Source organism: Podarcis melisellensis (genome assembly GCF_964234715.1).
Source record: "Podarcis melisellensis genome assembly, chromosome: 13".
Classification (NCBI taxonomy): domain Eukaryota; kingdom Metazoa; phylum Chordata; class Lepidosauria; order Squamata; family Lacertidae; genus Podarcis; species Podarcis melisellensis.
This window is the reverse complement of record NC_138545.1, coordinates 558,003-572,782: the sequence shown is the minus strand read 5'-3', so window position 1 is coordinate 572,782 and position 14,780 is coordinate 558,003. Positions and strand designations below refer to the sequence as shown.

Here is a 14,780-nt window from a genome sequence, read left to right as displayed (position 1 = left end):
ACAGTAACAACAGAAAATAGAAACAGAAATGAAGGATTAAAAGAGGAGGGGGAGAACCATGTAGCAGCACCTTGGAGGAAAAGGTGGTATTTGAATGCAAGAAATGAATTTCAGTAGGGACAAATATCAGGTTCTGCAAGTAGGCAGGATTAATCAGCAACACATATATGTGAAAAGGATCAAGGCCTCTTAGTAGACCACAAGCTTGTAGTGAGTCAACAGTGAGATGCAGCAAAAAAAACCCCCAAAACCCCCAACTAAGCTATTATAGGCTGCATCAACATAGAATCATACAGTTGGCAGGAACCCCAAGGGTCTTTCAGTCCAACCCCCGCAATGCAGGAATGTTGTGTTGCACACATTCTGTCTCCACAATGGCTTTGATGCTTCTGGGGCCAAACCTTTTGAACCAGAGTTCTGGATCTGCTTCATCCCTGACAAGCTGGAACGGGTGCAGAGGAGGGAGACCAAGGTGATCAAGGTTCTGGAAACCAAGACTTTGGAGAAACGGTTGAGGGAGCCGGGATGTTTATTATGGAGAAAAGGAGATGGAGAAGGAGATCTGAAACACATCTTACAATATCTAAAGGGTTGTGCCATGGAAGATTGAGCAAACTTGCTTTTTCCTGTTCAGGTAAAAGGACCCAAACCAATGCATTCAAGATACAAGTAAGGAAAATCTGATGAAACATCAAGAAGAACTTTCTGACAGCAAGAACTGTTTGACTGTGGAACAAACAAGTACAGGTGGGGGTGGACTCTTCTTGAATTGGAAGGGTTTTAAGCAAAAGTTGGATGGTCATCTGTCATGAATGCTTTTCTTGAAAATCCTGCATTGCAGGGGGTTCGAGCAGATGAGACTCACCATCCAACCCAATGCAACAATTCAATGAATCAAGGGGAATCTGATTCTCCCCGCTATGAGTTCTTTGATGGGAAGTGAGAAAGGACTCCTGACTAAAACATTCTCCACATTCCAAGCATTTATACGGTCTCTCCATTGTATGAATTATTTGATGGGAAATGAGATGGGAGTCCTGACTAAAACTCCTTCCACATTCCAAGCATTTATATGGGCTCTCCCAGGAGTGAGTTCTTTGATGGGAAGTGAGACCTGCCTTCTGTGTGAATCTCTTTCCACATTCCAAGCACTGAAATGGTCTCTCCCCTCTATGAATAATCTGATGGGAAGTGAGTTTAGTGCTCTCATTGAAGCTCTTTCCACATTCTGAGCACTGATATGGTTTTTTATGAATTCTTTGATGGGCAGCAAGGGTGGCACTCTGATTGAAACTCTTTCCACATTCTGAGCACTGAAAAGGTTTTTCCCCTGTATGAATTCTTTGATGGACTGTGAGTAGATCACTCCGACTGAAACTCTTTCCACATTCCAAGCAACGATAAGGTTTTTCCCCTGTATGAATTCTTTGGTGTGAAATGAAGCTGCACCTGTGACTGAAGCACTTTTGACATTCCTCACACTGATATGGTTTCTCCCCTGTATGAATTCTTTCATGGATAATGAGATGACCGCTCCGAGTGAAGCTCTTTCCACATTCCAAGCACTGATACGGTTTATTCCCAATGGGATTTCTTTGATGGGAAGTTGAATGGGAGCTTTGATTGAAGCTCTTTCCACAATCCAAGTATGGAAAAGGTTTTTCCCCTGTATGAATTCTTTGATGGAAAATGAGGCTGGACCTGTGACTGAAGCTCTTTCCACATTCCAGGCATTGAAAAGGTTTCTCCCGTGTATGAATTCGTTGATGGGAAATGAGCTGGAACTTTTGACTGAAGCTCTTTCCACATTCCAAGCACTGATAAGGCTTCTCCCCTGTATGAAGTCTTTGATGGGTAGTGAGGCTGGACCTGTGACTGAAGCACTTTTGACATTCCTCACACTGATATGGTTTCTCCCCAGTATGAATTCTTTCATGAATAATGAGATGACCCCTCCGACAGAAGCTCTTCCCACACTCCAAGCACTGGTAGGGTTTCTTCCCAATGGGATTTCTTCGAGGGGAAGTTGAATGGGAGCTTTGATTGAAGCTCTTTCCACATTCCAAATATTTACTTGGTTTCTCCTCTGTGTGGATTTCGTCATGGTCTCCCTTGTCCTCCATCTCCAATTCATCATCCCCTGCAACAAAGAGAGAGATGATTTGAGGCTCAGCATGAAATGGAGCCCACAATTATTGAACATTGCTCATTAATGCTTGTGAGAGGAAGAACTGAAGGGAGTAAGAGGGGAGGACTTACTTTAGGGTTCACTGCCTTTGTTGACTGGCATTCAGAGATATCTTTATGGGAACCTGAGATCCCCAAACCCTGGCTCTTTTCTGGGATGGATTTTGTTTGGCCCAATCATGGAATCTGTTCCATCGCTAATATCAGTTGTCTTTGACAGAAGCGGTGACTCCAGGGTGGGGGAGGCTGGCTAGTTCTGGGCTGTCAACACCCTGCCAGTAGAGATTATGTGATGATTTATGACAGCCAGGGCAAAGATACCAGTACCACGCTCTCCCTTTGAAGATTGGGAGATGAATTGGGATGAACCTAACATGCTCTGAAGGAGCCACTTTTCACACTGAGATAAGAAGTTTCTTTTCAGGGATTTTCAACATTAAATACAATGAAAGCCAAACTAAATAATAATAAAACAGAGAAAATAAATGGAAAAAGAAACAAAGAAATAACAGAAGAAGAAAAGAAAAAGAAAGAAGCCCTCTATCAAGGTTGTATCTTAACTGTTATTCTGGAGCAAAGGAATGGAGCTATGGACAGAAACACTAAGAAACATTCTTGATGGCAGAGAAAGAGCTGGGAGAGAAATGATCTTTTGTTCAAACTGAAGTAAACTCAGGCGGGAAAACCACCAAGCAGCTGGTAACTTGTCTGGAGAGAAAAAAATGAAAGAAGTGGAATGGAAGGACTTTTAGGCTTCTGGCCAACACCCAGATTCAAGGGTGGCAGTTCTTTAGAACCCCTCTGGGGATTGTGAATAAGTTCAGGCAGAGGGAGGGAAAGAATGAGGCATGACCTCTCCTGGACGTCTCTGGGAAGAATCAGAGAGACTAAGGTGCATGTAGATGTTGGTTGACCTCATGACTGCCTCCATGGAAGAAGAAATGAAGGGGACGCTGGGAGTGAGTTCTCTGCCAAAGAACCAGCCTCCAGAGCCTTTTAATGAAGCATGAAAAGATTCCTCCTTCAATTTGGCTAATTGGATGAAACTAAGAGCATTCTCTGGACAAAATATGCAACGCAGGCTGCGGCTTAACCAGCTGTCGTGTAAGAACTGGAATTTCTGAAGATATTTAAATGGAATTTTAACATGGGAAAACCCCTGCAACAGACTTGAATAGAGAAGGAGTGGGGCAGACTATTTTATGTTACACTATTTCCCTTGCCCTCTCCTGATTAATGAAAAGAAGAAGCAAGTGTTGGGAATGTGGGACTTTTGGCTGAGGAAAGAGGAGGGCAGATGTTTTTATGTTTTACTGGGAATTTGAAAAAGTCTTACTATGTGTAATGGTTATAGGGGTTGCTCATGCGTAAGTTGCCGCCACTACTGGCTAGGTTGCCTGGTTAAACCTTTTCTGTCTGGACAGCCCTTCACTTTGTGGCTGTTTCAGTCGCTAGCAGAATCCGTCAGTGGGCGTTTCTTGAACCCAGTGGCGTAGCATGGGTTGTCAGCACCCGGGGCAAGGCAAGTAATTTGCACCCCCTAACCCGTGGATTTGCGCCCCTTAACCCTAACCCCCAGATGTTGCGCCCGGTGCGGCCGGGCCCCCCCTGCACCCCCCACGCTACGCCACTGCTTGAACGTCTTCCAGCAAAGAAGTTCTTTGACGCCAAGTCTCCGCCTACTCTCCCTGCGCGGAAGTCTTCTGTGCAGGGTGGGTGTGGGCAGCGGAGGACCCGTGCTCTCCCCGCTGGTCTCCGGCGAGGAGTCCTGGAGCCCCCTCGCCGATTCCCCCATCTGCCCCCCCTTTATCCCTGGTGTTACGCTGATTTCCTTCCCCAGCCGATGAGCTGCCTCTCTCCCTGCTGGACCCTTCTCCAGCATCGCTTTGGAGCCTTGCCTCCGCCTCTCGCTCCAATGACAGTTCCCTGACACTATGCCTGCCCTCCTCTGACTAAGGACTGACTGATTGGTCATTCGATTTGTGTTTACAATCATCTCTGTGCATTGTTTGGTGTTTCTGGAGGGAGAAACGCAGGAATTGCATTTTACGACTCTTCAGACTAGCAAGAATACAGTCTACTCTGTTACTGTGGAAGGAACTCAGGCCACAAAGAGGTTGAGAGGAGCGTGACGCAGCTTGGCATAGAGGCGAAACACGTGACCTGGAGGTACTGGACCAGATGTGCCTGCTGTGTGTTGGAGAGGGACAGAGACTCTAATGGCCGGGCTGTTTGATAAATTATCCTGTTTGAGAGCCAGATTTATCTGAGGTTGTAATCTCTGTGGAGGAATATCTGAAGTGACCTTGGGCAGCATGAGCAGGAACATAAGAGCTGCAGTTAAGCAGCAAAAAAAATGGATCTGAACAAGGAAAATGCGGAGGTACAAGTTGGAAGACAACAATGAACTCTGAAAAATGGAACTTACTAAAATTCAAGCAAATGTTTAAAGGGAAGATGGAGTAATAACCACACCAGCCGTCACTGAATATATATACAGGGTGAGTCTTATTAAGGTTCACTTTTTCCGTATGCAGGGATGTAAAGGAGCAGCTGATGTATAATGATTTAGGTTAATACTAGGGATGCGGGTGGCGCTGTTTGTTAAACCACTGAGCCTAGGACTTGCCGATCAGAAGGTCGGCGGTTCGAATCCCCATGACGGGGTGAGATCCCGTTGCTCGGTCCCTGCTCCTGCCAACCTAACAGTTCGAAAGCACGTCCAAGTGCAAGTAGATAAATAGGTACCGCTCCGGCAGGAAGGTAAATGGCATTTCTGTGCGCTGCTCTGGTTCGCCAGAAGTGACTTAGTCATTCTGGCCACATGACCCGGAAGCTGTACACCGGCTCCATCGGCCAATAAAGCAAGATGAGCGCCGCAACCCCAGAGTCGTCTGCAACTGGACCTAACGGTCAGGGGTCCCTTTACCTGAGAACAATAAACAGCAATAGAGGTTCATCTTGGACATATCTTATACGTGGAATGGAAAGCCGGTTTGAGGAAATTATATGAAACTTAATTAATTGGTTTGCAATTGATTTGCAACAATTTGGAAGAACCAGAAAAGTAAATGAAAGAAGTAGAAATGGAAGGACTTTTCTTCCTAAATCAAGATGGGGCGTCATGGCCAACAGGAGATGGGATTGGGTACAAATTAATGAACATATAATAAGTAAAGAATTATTCATTATTATCCAGATAAGAAACATTTGTTATACTGGACTGGAGGAAGAATTTTCTTGATAGCTAGTGATAATAACAACTGGATTTTTTGCATGGAAAGCAAAAGGAACGAATTTGAGGTGTCTGGGATTGATGATTGAGAAAAAACCGCCTAGCAGATTGAGGAACAGCTGGGCATTGTCTTGCAATGTAGCTGAATATTATCCTGGAGTGAATGCTTTGAATACAGTGGTACCTTGGGTTACATACGCTTCAGGTTACAGACTCCGCTAACCCAGAAATAGTGCTTCAGGTTAAGAACATTGCTTCAAGATGAGAACAGAAATCGTGCTCCAGCGGCGCGGCGGCAGCAGGAGGCCCCATTAGCTTCAGTGGTGCTTCAGGTTAAGAACAGTTTCAGGTTAAGAACGGACCTCCGGAACGAATTAAGTACTTAACCCGAGGGACCACTGTACTTTGAACCATCTGAATATACAGTACATAATGGGCAGAGGGAGAATGGGAAGTCTTCTCTATTTGTTTCCTTTATTTCTTTTTTCCTTTTTCAATGATACTTACTGTAGCTTTACTCCATTTTTTTGTTAGTTCTACTTTTGTCCTTGTTTTATTTCGTATTTTGAAGTCCTCTACACAGGTCTGATGAGGATATTCACAGAAAGCTGCTGTATTACTGATGAAGGACCCTGCGGGAGAGGCAGGGAAGGGATCATCTCCCAGGGAAGGAGGTTGGGAGAAGTAAGGGAAGTTCCCTGGTGAGAGCTGGGAGCGTTGATACCATTTTTTTTGTGAGATAAGGGTTAAGATCTACCCCTGGTAGAGGGCACTGTGTTTTATTTTTTTCCCCATTTTCTGTTTTTTCTTTCTCTCTTTGTTACTGTTCTTCTCTTCTCTATGTTTATATAGATTAGTTGGTTTTTAATTCTATTGAAAACTTTCAACAACAACAAATAAAAGCTACTTCAATTTCTCTAACAACTCTGAAACCTACATTTAAAAAGGACTGGGCAGTTCAGACCAGCCTGATCCTTGTTTAAAAAGGCATAAATGGAGGAAGAATATTCGCAGACAAAACAGTCAATAGCCTCCATTCAAGGTAAATTGTGTAGGTGCGAGAATCCCAGATGCTGTAGGTGGCGCTGTCAAAATCCTTCAAAATCTGGGAAGTTCATCACATATATATGTATGGCATTTCAAAACATATTGATCCAGCGGAGAACCTTACCAAGAGACGCCATGATCCCACAATTATCACCTATTATTCTCCTCTATGACTTCTGTATGCAGAGCTTTCTGCTCAGGGTCCAGCAACGCCCACTCCTCACCCAGGAAACGAACAATGACGCCTTCAAAGCCCAGTGAACTCTAAGAAGAAAAAGAGAGATGATCTACTATGAACTGATTTGTTGTTTCCCGCCTGTGCTGTTTTAATGGGATTGTCTTGCCGCACATTGTAAGTATGGATGCTTCTTTTAACATCTTACTGGAATTGTTTTATTTTGTGTTTTGTTGTGTGCATTAGGCCAACCTCAAGATGCATATGGGGACACAAGAAGAGGGTGGGGAAAGCCCAGTTTTGCAACAGATGGAGCTGGTTAGGCAGAGGTCAGCAAACCTTTTCAGCAGGGGGCCGGTCCACCGTCCCTCAGACCATGTGAGGGGCCAGACTATATTTTGGGGAAAAATATGAACAAATTCCTAAGCCCACAAATAACCCAGAGATGCATTTTTAATAAAAGCACACATTCCACTCATGTAAAAACATGCTGATTCCCGGACCATCCGTGGGCTGGATTGAGAAGGCGATTGGGCCGGATCCGGCCCCCGGGCCTTAGTTTGCCTACCCTTGTGGTTAGGTGTATCCTGGCCACGGTTTTTTATGGACAGGAAACTGGTGGGAAGCATATTTTAGTATTTCTACTATTAAGAAAACTAAAACAGAAACTACTGTTAAATAATGCTAGCGACGTTCAGAAGGAAAAATAAGGGGAGGGGGCTGTTCCTTATTCTCAGCAATGGAACACCCTCCCTCAGAAGGTGGTGGACTCTCCTACCCTGGAGGTTTTTAAAGCATCAGGGATGCTATAATAGAAATGTCTATATTACCGTGGTTTTGACTAGATGTCCCTCAGGGTCCCTTCCAACTCCACAATTCTATTAAAGTCTCCTTTCTGAGTGCGTTGCCTCTACGTTAAGGTTACCAGACGTCCCCGTTTCCCGGGGACAGCCCCCAGATTTACAAATCAGTCCCCATACAAAATCCCTTGAAGTTGAAGAGTGTCCCCAGAGTAATTGAAAAAAATCTGGTAACCTTAACTCTACGTGGAGCTGCCTTTGAAGAGGACTCGGAGACTGGTCCAAAATGCATCAGCCAGATTATGGGCTGAGCTCCCACACTTTTGTTATGGCATCTCTACCCCCCCCCCCTTTTCTCCAAGGAGATCCAGGTGGCATCCAGGGGTCTATCCAGGGACGTCTTTTCTATGGGGCATAGTGGTGTGGCGAGCCAGGGCGCCAAGCAGTGCAGGGTGCCAGGCGGAGAGTCCGGGGAGGGGAGAGCAGGGAGGTATGCAAGACAGAGCAGGGGCTTGGTGCCTGCATGCCTCCAGCACCTGTCGGAAGCAGGAAGGCTCTGGATGCTTTCCCGCAGTCTGGAGCTCTCTCTGCTGGCTCCGTGACACACCACCTTGGCTGCTGGCTGCGTGGTGTGTGCTTGCATCCCAAGCTCTGCACATAATAAACTTGACTCTACCACCGCTCCCCCCATCCACTCTACCTTGTGCTCCAGGCTACACACTGCAACTGCTGCCCCCAGTGCCCCTCCCTCCTTCCCCTGCTTCTCCACCGCCTTGCATGGACCCTGCCTCCTCCCACTGCCCCCACCACCTCGGCACTCCTTCACACGAACCATGTCATGCTCCCCCCCCCTTCCTCCCCAAGCAAGGATGGTGAGAAGAGTGACTAGTGGGGTGCCACAGGGTTCTGTCTTGGGCCCGGTCTTATTCAACATCTTTATCAACAACTTGGATGATGGACTCAAGGGCATCCTGATCAAATTTGCAGATGACACCAAACTGGGAGGGGTGGCTAACACCCCAGAGGACAGGATCACACTTCAAAACGACCTTGACAGATTAGAGAACTGGGCCAAAACAAACAAGATAAATTTTAACAGGGAGAAATGTAAAGTATTGCACTTGGGCAAAAAAAAAATGAGAGGCACAAATACAAGATGGTGACACTTGGCTTGAGAGCAGTACATGTGAAAAGGATCTAGGAGTCTTGGTTGACCACAAACTTGACATGAGCCAGCAGTGTGACGCGGCAGCTAAAAAAGCCAATGCAATTCTGGGCTGCATCAATAGGAGTATAGCATCTAGATCAAGGGAAATAATAGTGCCACTGTATTCAGCTCTGGTCAGACCTCACCTGGAGTACTGTGTCCAGTTCTGGGCACCACAGTTCAAGAAGGACACTGACAAACTGGAACGTGTCCAGAGGAGGGCAACCAAAATGGTCCAAGGCCTGGAAACGATGCCTTATGAGGAACGGCTAAGGGAGCTGGGCATGTTTAGCCTGGAGAAGAGGAGGTGAAGGGGTGATAGGATAGCCATGTTCAAATATATAAAAGGATGTCACAGAGAGGAGGGAGAAAGGTTGTTTTCTGCTGCTCCAGAGAAGCGGACACGGACCAATGGATCCAAACTACAAGAAAGAAGATTCCACCTAAACATTAGTAAGAACTTCCTGACAGTAAGAGCTGTTTGACAGTGGAATTTGCTGCCAAGGAGTGTGGTGGAGTCTCCTTCTTTGGAGGTCTTTAAGCAGAGGCTTGACAACCATATGTCAGGAGTGCTCTGATGGTCTTTCCTGCTTGGCAGGGGTTTGGACTCGATGGCCCTGGTGGTCTCTTCCAACTCTAGGATTCTATGAGACTGCAGCTGAGCGAGTGTGCTTCTCTGCTGCAGCAATGCAGATGGCCTGGCTTGCTTCGCCTGACCCCTGCCTGCCTCCTGTGCCTCCCCCATTGTGCCCGGCTGCCCAGCCCCACACCACGATCTCACCACGGCAGCCGATGTCCGGCTGCGCGCAAGGGTGGGAGCAGCCTTTCCTATAAAAGCTCAACAACTTTGGGGTCCCACCCTTAAAAAAGGTCAAAATGGGGGTGGGGGCGGAGGGATCTTGGCACCACGGCACCGGATATGCTTAAGATGAGCCTGGGTCTACCCCCTACCCATTTTGCCCAACATTTTAGAGGAAATTTCTGCATTGCACAGGGTTGGACTAGACTAGGACCCTTGTGGTCTAAACCACTGAGCCTCTTCTGGTTGCTGATCGTGAGGTCGGTGGTTGGACACAGCAGAAGGGAGTGAGCTCCCCGCTCCTGCCAAGCGAGCAGTTCGAAGCATGCAAGTGCAATAGATCAATAGGTACCGCTCCGGCGGGAAGGTAAACACCGTGCGCTCTGGCCCTCAGCCTGGTGTCCCTGCTGGTCACCTGACAAAGGCCGGCTCCCTCAAATCTGGATGGGAGCCGCACCCCAGAACCCCCTTGGACCCCTCAGCTGTCCCGGGGTCCTTCCCCTTTCACCGTGCATGGGGGGTGAGGGTCCCACGCGGCATGGACTGGGAAGACCCCCAATGCACCCTCTGGCAAAGGGAGAGGAGGCTCACCATATCCCGGAAGAGGCGGAGCAGAGAGCGGGAAGGAAGGGCTCGGGAGGACCTTTTCTGTCCCCTCTAGGAAGGCAGCTCTGCTCCTCTTAACCCTTGTCCTGCCGTGCACCCCTTCTCTCCCTCTCCAAAGCAGGAGGATTTGGGGGGCCCTCTTGGCTGGCGAGCTGAGCGGCTCCCTCCCTTGGAAACAGCAGCAGGAGGGGAACTGGAAGGGGGAAACCCCAGCGGGCAATCGGAGGGTTGGGGAGACTCCCCTTCCTCCCTGGGTTCTTTTCTCCTTTCTCCTTCTCTTTTCCCTGCCCCAGCAATGAGGGCCAAGTCCCAGGCGCCTTTCCAGCTCGAGGGGAGACAGAGCTCAGCCCCCCTCAGAGCAGCCCCACTTTCAAGGCCCAGTGTCAGAAAGCAGCAATGCTGTCTCCCCCCCCCCCCGACTCAGGCCCTCTTCCTCTCTCCTTCTTCTCCTCAGGCCAAAGCCACTTCTCCCTCAAACCTCCTCCTCCCTTCCTCCCATCTCAGCTCCAATATTAAGGGGGAGGGTGAGAGAGAGATGGACAGCTGAGCCCGGGCCGAGTCTGGAGCTGCAGTCCCACAGCAAGGCCACCAGGGGGCTGGAACTTCTCTCTCTGATTGGCCAGCCGGAGGCAGGGGCGGAGCCAGCCCTTTTGGCGGGAAGATGAGAGGCGCCTTTTCTGAGGGAGTTTTGAGGCTGGAGCTGAGATGGGAGGAAGGGAGGAGGAGGAGGAGAGGCTGGTCTGAGGGAGAAGTGGCTCTGGCCTGAGGAGAAGAAGGAGAGAGGAAGAGGGGCTGAGTCGGGGGAGAGACAGGCTCCGGGGGTCGGAGAGAAAGAAGAGGGCCGAGGGATCCCCTGGGTCTGGCGCCCAAAATGAAACGCCTCAGGAGGGGCATTGCTGAGAGGGAGGGAGACTGAAGAAAAGTGAGCCAAAGTATTAGGCTGCTCTGGCACCTGGAGCAGCACACAAGCTGTGCACCTGGGGGCAGGGCTAGCCACCCACAGGGGCGCTACCTGCGGCAAGTGTCCAAGGGGGCAATGTCACCCCCCCCAGGGATGACACTGGGGGCAGCCCACCCTCACCGCACCCCCCCCTTCCTCTAAGAGTGGGGCTGTTTCAAAAGTATTTAACTGCAACACTTGTCATAACTAGGAGAAAGGCAGTGAAGCCACAGTAGCATTATTGGGGTAATGCTACCGGTTCACCTCACAGGTATGTTGTAAGAGTTTCTTTTTATGAAGCATTTTGAACACTTCAGAATGTACCATACAGAGGCTGCGTTTATCTTCCCATGTTGTGTCGCCACCACCTTCGCTCTGGCAGTGCCCACACCCTCCTGCACCACCTTCCCACTGTATTCAAGGGGCCCAGCTGTGAGATCAGTCTTTACTGGGTCTTTCATTAACCCCCCTTTCTTCCCACTGCCACCCCAATGACTCTTATCTGAACACTTCACAACCAACATACCAAGGAATGATGCGTCTGGAGTATAACTGATTTATTAAATAATAAGCAAGAAGTTCAAGGTAACTTTGTGTACACAAGCATGTGCTTTCAGATGTTCCTGTTCCTTTTTTTACTTTATTAAAACTGAAACAAGGGGCATTATTATGCTGTTCCTATTCTACTGCTCTAACCAACCCTGCTACTACCCCCCCACTCCCCACTCCAACTGTTTCTATTGAAAAGGCCAGATACCATCTTGGCCGTGAGTCCTGGAAGACCTGCTCCCTGCCTTGTAGGCCTTTTCACAAGTGGCCTGGAAGAGTAGGCCCTAGAATGACTTGGTGGACGGACTGACTCCAGCTACGAAAGCTGAATAAACCCTTGGACTTAGGAGGTATGGTTGCGCGTTCTGAGGTTGGTATTTGTTTCTTTATTTTACTACATGTTGTGGTTTATGTGGCTATTCTTCAATTTGGCTGTGTATTTTTTATAAATTATTCCTAACTACTTTAATTTTATCTATTTGGGTGTTTGTAAAATATTATACCACCCTTCATTCAAAGATCTCAGGGCAATCCATGGTGTAAAAATACAATATAAAAATAAAAAATGCACACACACTTTCTGAGAGTTTCATTATAGAGCTGTGTGATATAGTGGTTAGAGTGCTGGACTATGACCTGGCAGACCTGGGTTCAAATCCCCACTCAGCCATGAAGCTCACTGTGTGAACTTGGAGGCCAGGAACTGCTTCACAGCCAAACTTATCTCACAGGATTATATAGTCAGCATTAAATGAGATAGGGAAGAACCGTGTAACGGCACCTTCACGGAAAGGGTGTTATAGGAATGCAATTCATGAATTTCAATATGTCAGGATGTGCATTTAGGCAGGCACAACCAGCTGCACAAATACAAGATGAGGGACAACTAGCTAGCCAGTAGTACACATAAAAAGCATCTAGAGTTCTTATGTCAACAGAGTGAAGCACCAACAAAGAAAGGCTAAGGCTATTCTAAGCTGCATCAAGAGAACCATAGCATTGTAGAGTTGGAAGGAGCATGGTGGGTCCTTTAGTCAAATCCCTTGAAATGCAGGAAAGAGATGTTGCATACGGGGCGGGAAAGGAGCTTTCAGCTTCCTCTCAGTAACGCAGCTTATGCACTTCACTACGGATGATGCATTCTGGGTTACCTCCATCCCTTTTGCAAGCTGCTTCCTTTGTATCTCCACAATGGCTTTGAGGTCTCTGGGACCAAACCTTTTGTGCCAGATTCTGAATGAGCTTCATCTCTGATGAGCTGGAATGGGTGCAGAGGAGGGAGACCAAGGCGATTGAGGGTCTGGAAACCAAGTCTATTGAGGAACAGCTGAGGGAGATGGGGATGTGAAAGCCGTCTTCCAATATCTAAAGAGCTGGGCCATGGAAGAGGGAGCAAGCTTGCTTTCTCCTGCTCCGGTGGAAGGACCCAATCCAAGCAAACTTGCTTTTTCGTGGGAAGGACCCACATCAGTGCATTCAAGATACAAGTAAGGAGAATCCGATTAAACATCAGGCAGAATTTTCTGACAGTAAGAACCGTTTCACTTTGGAACAAACTAGTTCATGTGGTGGACTCTTCTTGAATTGAAGGATTTTAAGCAAAGGTTGGATGGCCATCTGTCATGAATGCTTTTGTTGAAAATCCTGCATTGCAGGGGGTTGGAGAAGACGACCCTCACCATCCAATCCAATGCAACAGCTCAAAGATTCTGGGAGACTGTGGTTCTCCCCACTATGAGTCCTTTTATGGGAAGTAAGATAGGACTCCTGACTAAAACTCTTTCCACATTCCAAGCATTTATATGGTCTTGCCCCTGTATGAATTATTTGATGGGAAATGAGATAGGAGTCCTGGCTGAAACTTCTTCCACATTCCAAGCATTTATAAGGGCTCTCCCAGGTATGTGTTCTTTCATGGGAAGTGAGATTGCCACTATGAGTGAATCTCCTCCCACATTCCCTGCACTGAAATGGTTTCTCCCCTGTATGAATTATTTGATGGGAAGTTAGACCTCCCTTCTGTTTAAAGCTCTTTCCACATTCCAGGCACTGATAGGGTTTCTCCCCTGTATGAATTCTTTGATGGGAAGTGAGCTTGGCGCTTTCCCTGAAACTCTGCCCACATTCTAAGCACTGATAAGGTTTTTCTCTTCTATGAATTCTTTGATGGGATGTGAGATTATATTTCCAGTTGAAGCTCTGCCCACATTCCAAACACTGATAAGGTTTTTCTCTTGTATGAATTCTTTGATGGGAAGTGAGAGTGGCACTTTGACTAAAGCTCTTTCCACATTCCAAGCACTGAAAAGGTTTCTCCCCTGTATGAATTCTTTGGTGGACCATGAGTTGTTCCCCCCGAATAAACCTCTTTCCACATTCCACGCACTGATAAGGTTTCTCCCCTGTGTGAATTCTTTGATGGGAACTGAGGCTGCACCTGTAACTAAAGCTCTTCCCACATTCCAAGCACTTATATGGTTTCTCCCCTGTATGAATTCTTTCATGGATAGTGAGGTGACCCCTCTGATTGAAGCTCTTCCCACAGTCCAAGCACTGGTACGGTTTCTTCCCAATGGAATTCCGTTTTTGGGAAGCTGAATGGGAGCTTTGAGTAAAGCTCTTTCCACATTCCAAATATTTACTTGGTTTCTCCTCTGTGGGGATTTCATCATAGTCTCCCTTGTTCTTCATTTCTGATTTATCACCATCTGCAGCAAAGAGAGAAATGGATTAGAGCCAGAGGAAAAAATAGAGCCCCCAATTATTGAGAGTGTTTTCTTTTCTTTTTTTGTATTTTCCCCCATACCCTAAATTAAGTATTTTCTAATAACATGGTTGGTGAAGGTTTTTCGCCTTCCCACTTTGCCATACCAGATTCAAGCATGCCAGCTGTGTTTGACATCGTGACCCTCCAAGTCTAGGAGCTGTGTGTTTTCCAGCAGTATCTAGTCTTTTATCCAACACAGGCAGGCAGCTTCAAAATACAATTCCAAATATGGGAGTGCAGACCCTTCTCTGTCTTTTCTATCAATGAGAATCTTATGTTTTATCCTACATTTATTCCCCCTCTGAATAAACTTAAACAGGTCTTTTCTGTCAATCTTTTAGGCATCGTGTGTCATTAAGTATTGGGATTGTTTGGAATAAAAATAGAATTCTGGGGAAAATATTATTGCCCATTGCATTCTGTCTCACGTATCTAAATCTTTTTAATTCCCCCCCCCCCCAAGTTTTC

The 14,780-nt window shown here is 47.1% G+C and overlaps 2 protein-coding genes across 12 annotated transcripts in view; both read right to left on the bottom strand.

The window, feature by feature from the left end:
- Nucleotides 1-14,780, bottom strand: part of LOC309354615 (uncharacterized protein) — an 87,399-nt gene that overhangs the window by 26,910 nt on the left and 45,709 nt on the right. The window lies entirely within an intron of this gene.
- LOC309354628 (uncharacterized protein) overlaps nt 1-14,780 on the bottom strand; it is a 49,227-nt gene that overhangs the window by 14,381 nt on the left and 20,066 nt on the right. For 3 of the 11 annotated variants that reach the window (XM_081884877.1, XM_081884876.1, XM_081884878.1), the window contains one exon: nt 11,539-14,253. In XM_081884877.1, coding sequence (XP_081741003.1) covers nt 13,166-14,253 — 1,088 coding nt within the window. In that variant the 3' untranslated portion in view covers nt 11,539-13,165. Of the gene's footprint in view, nt 1-511; nt 2,141-5,929; nt 6,055-6,593; nt 6,734-11,538; nt 14,254-14,780 lie in introns of those variants that run through there. The other 8 variants (XM_081884872.1, XM_081884868.1, XM_081884874.1 and 5 more) reach the window with 7 other exon arrangements.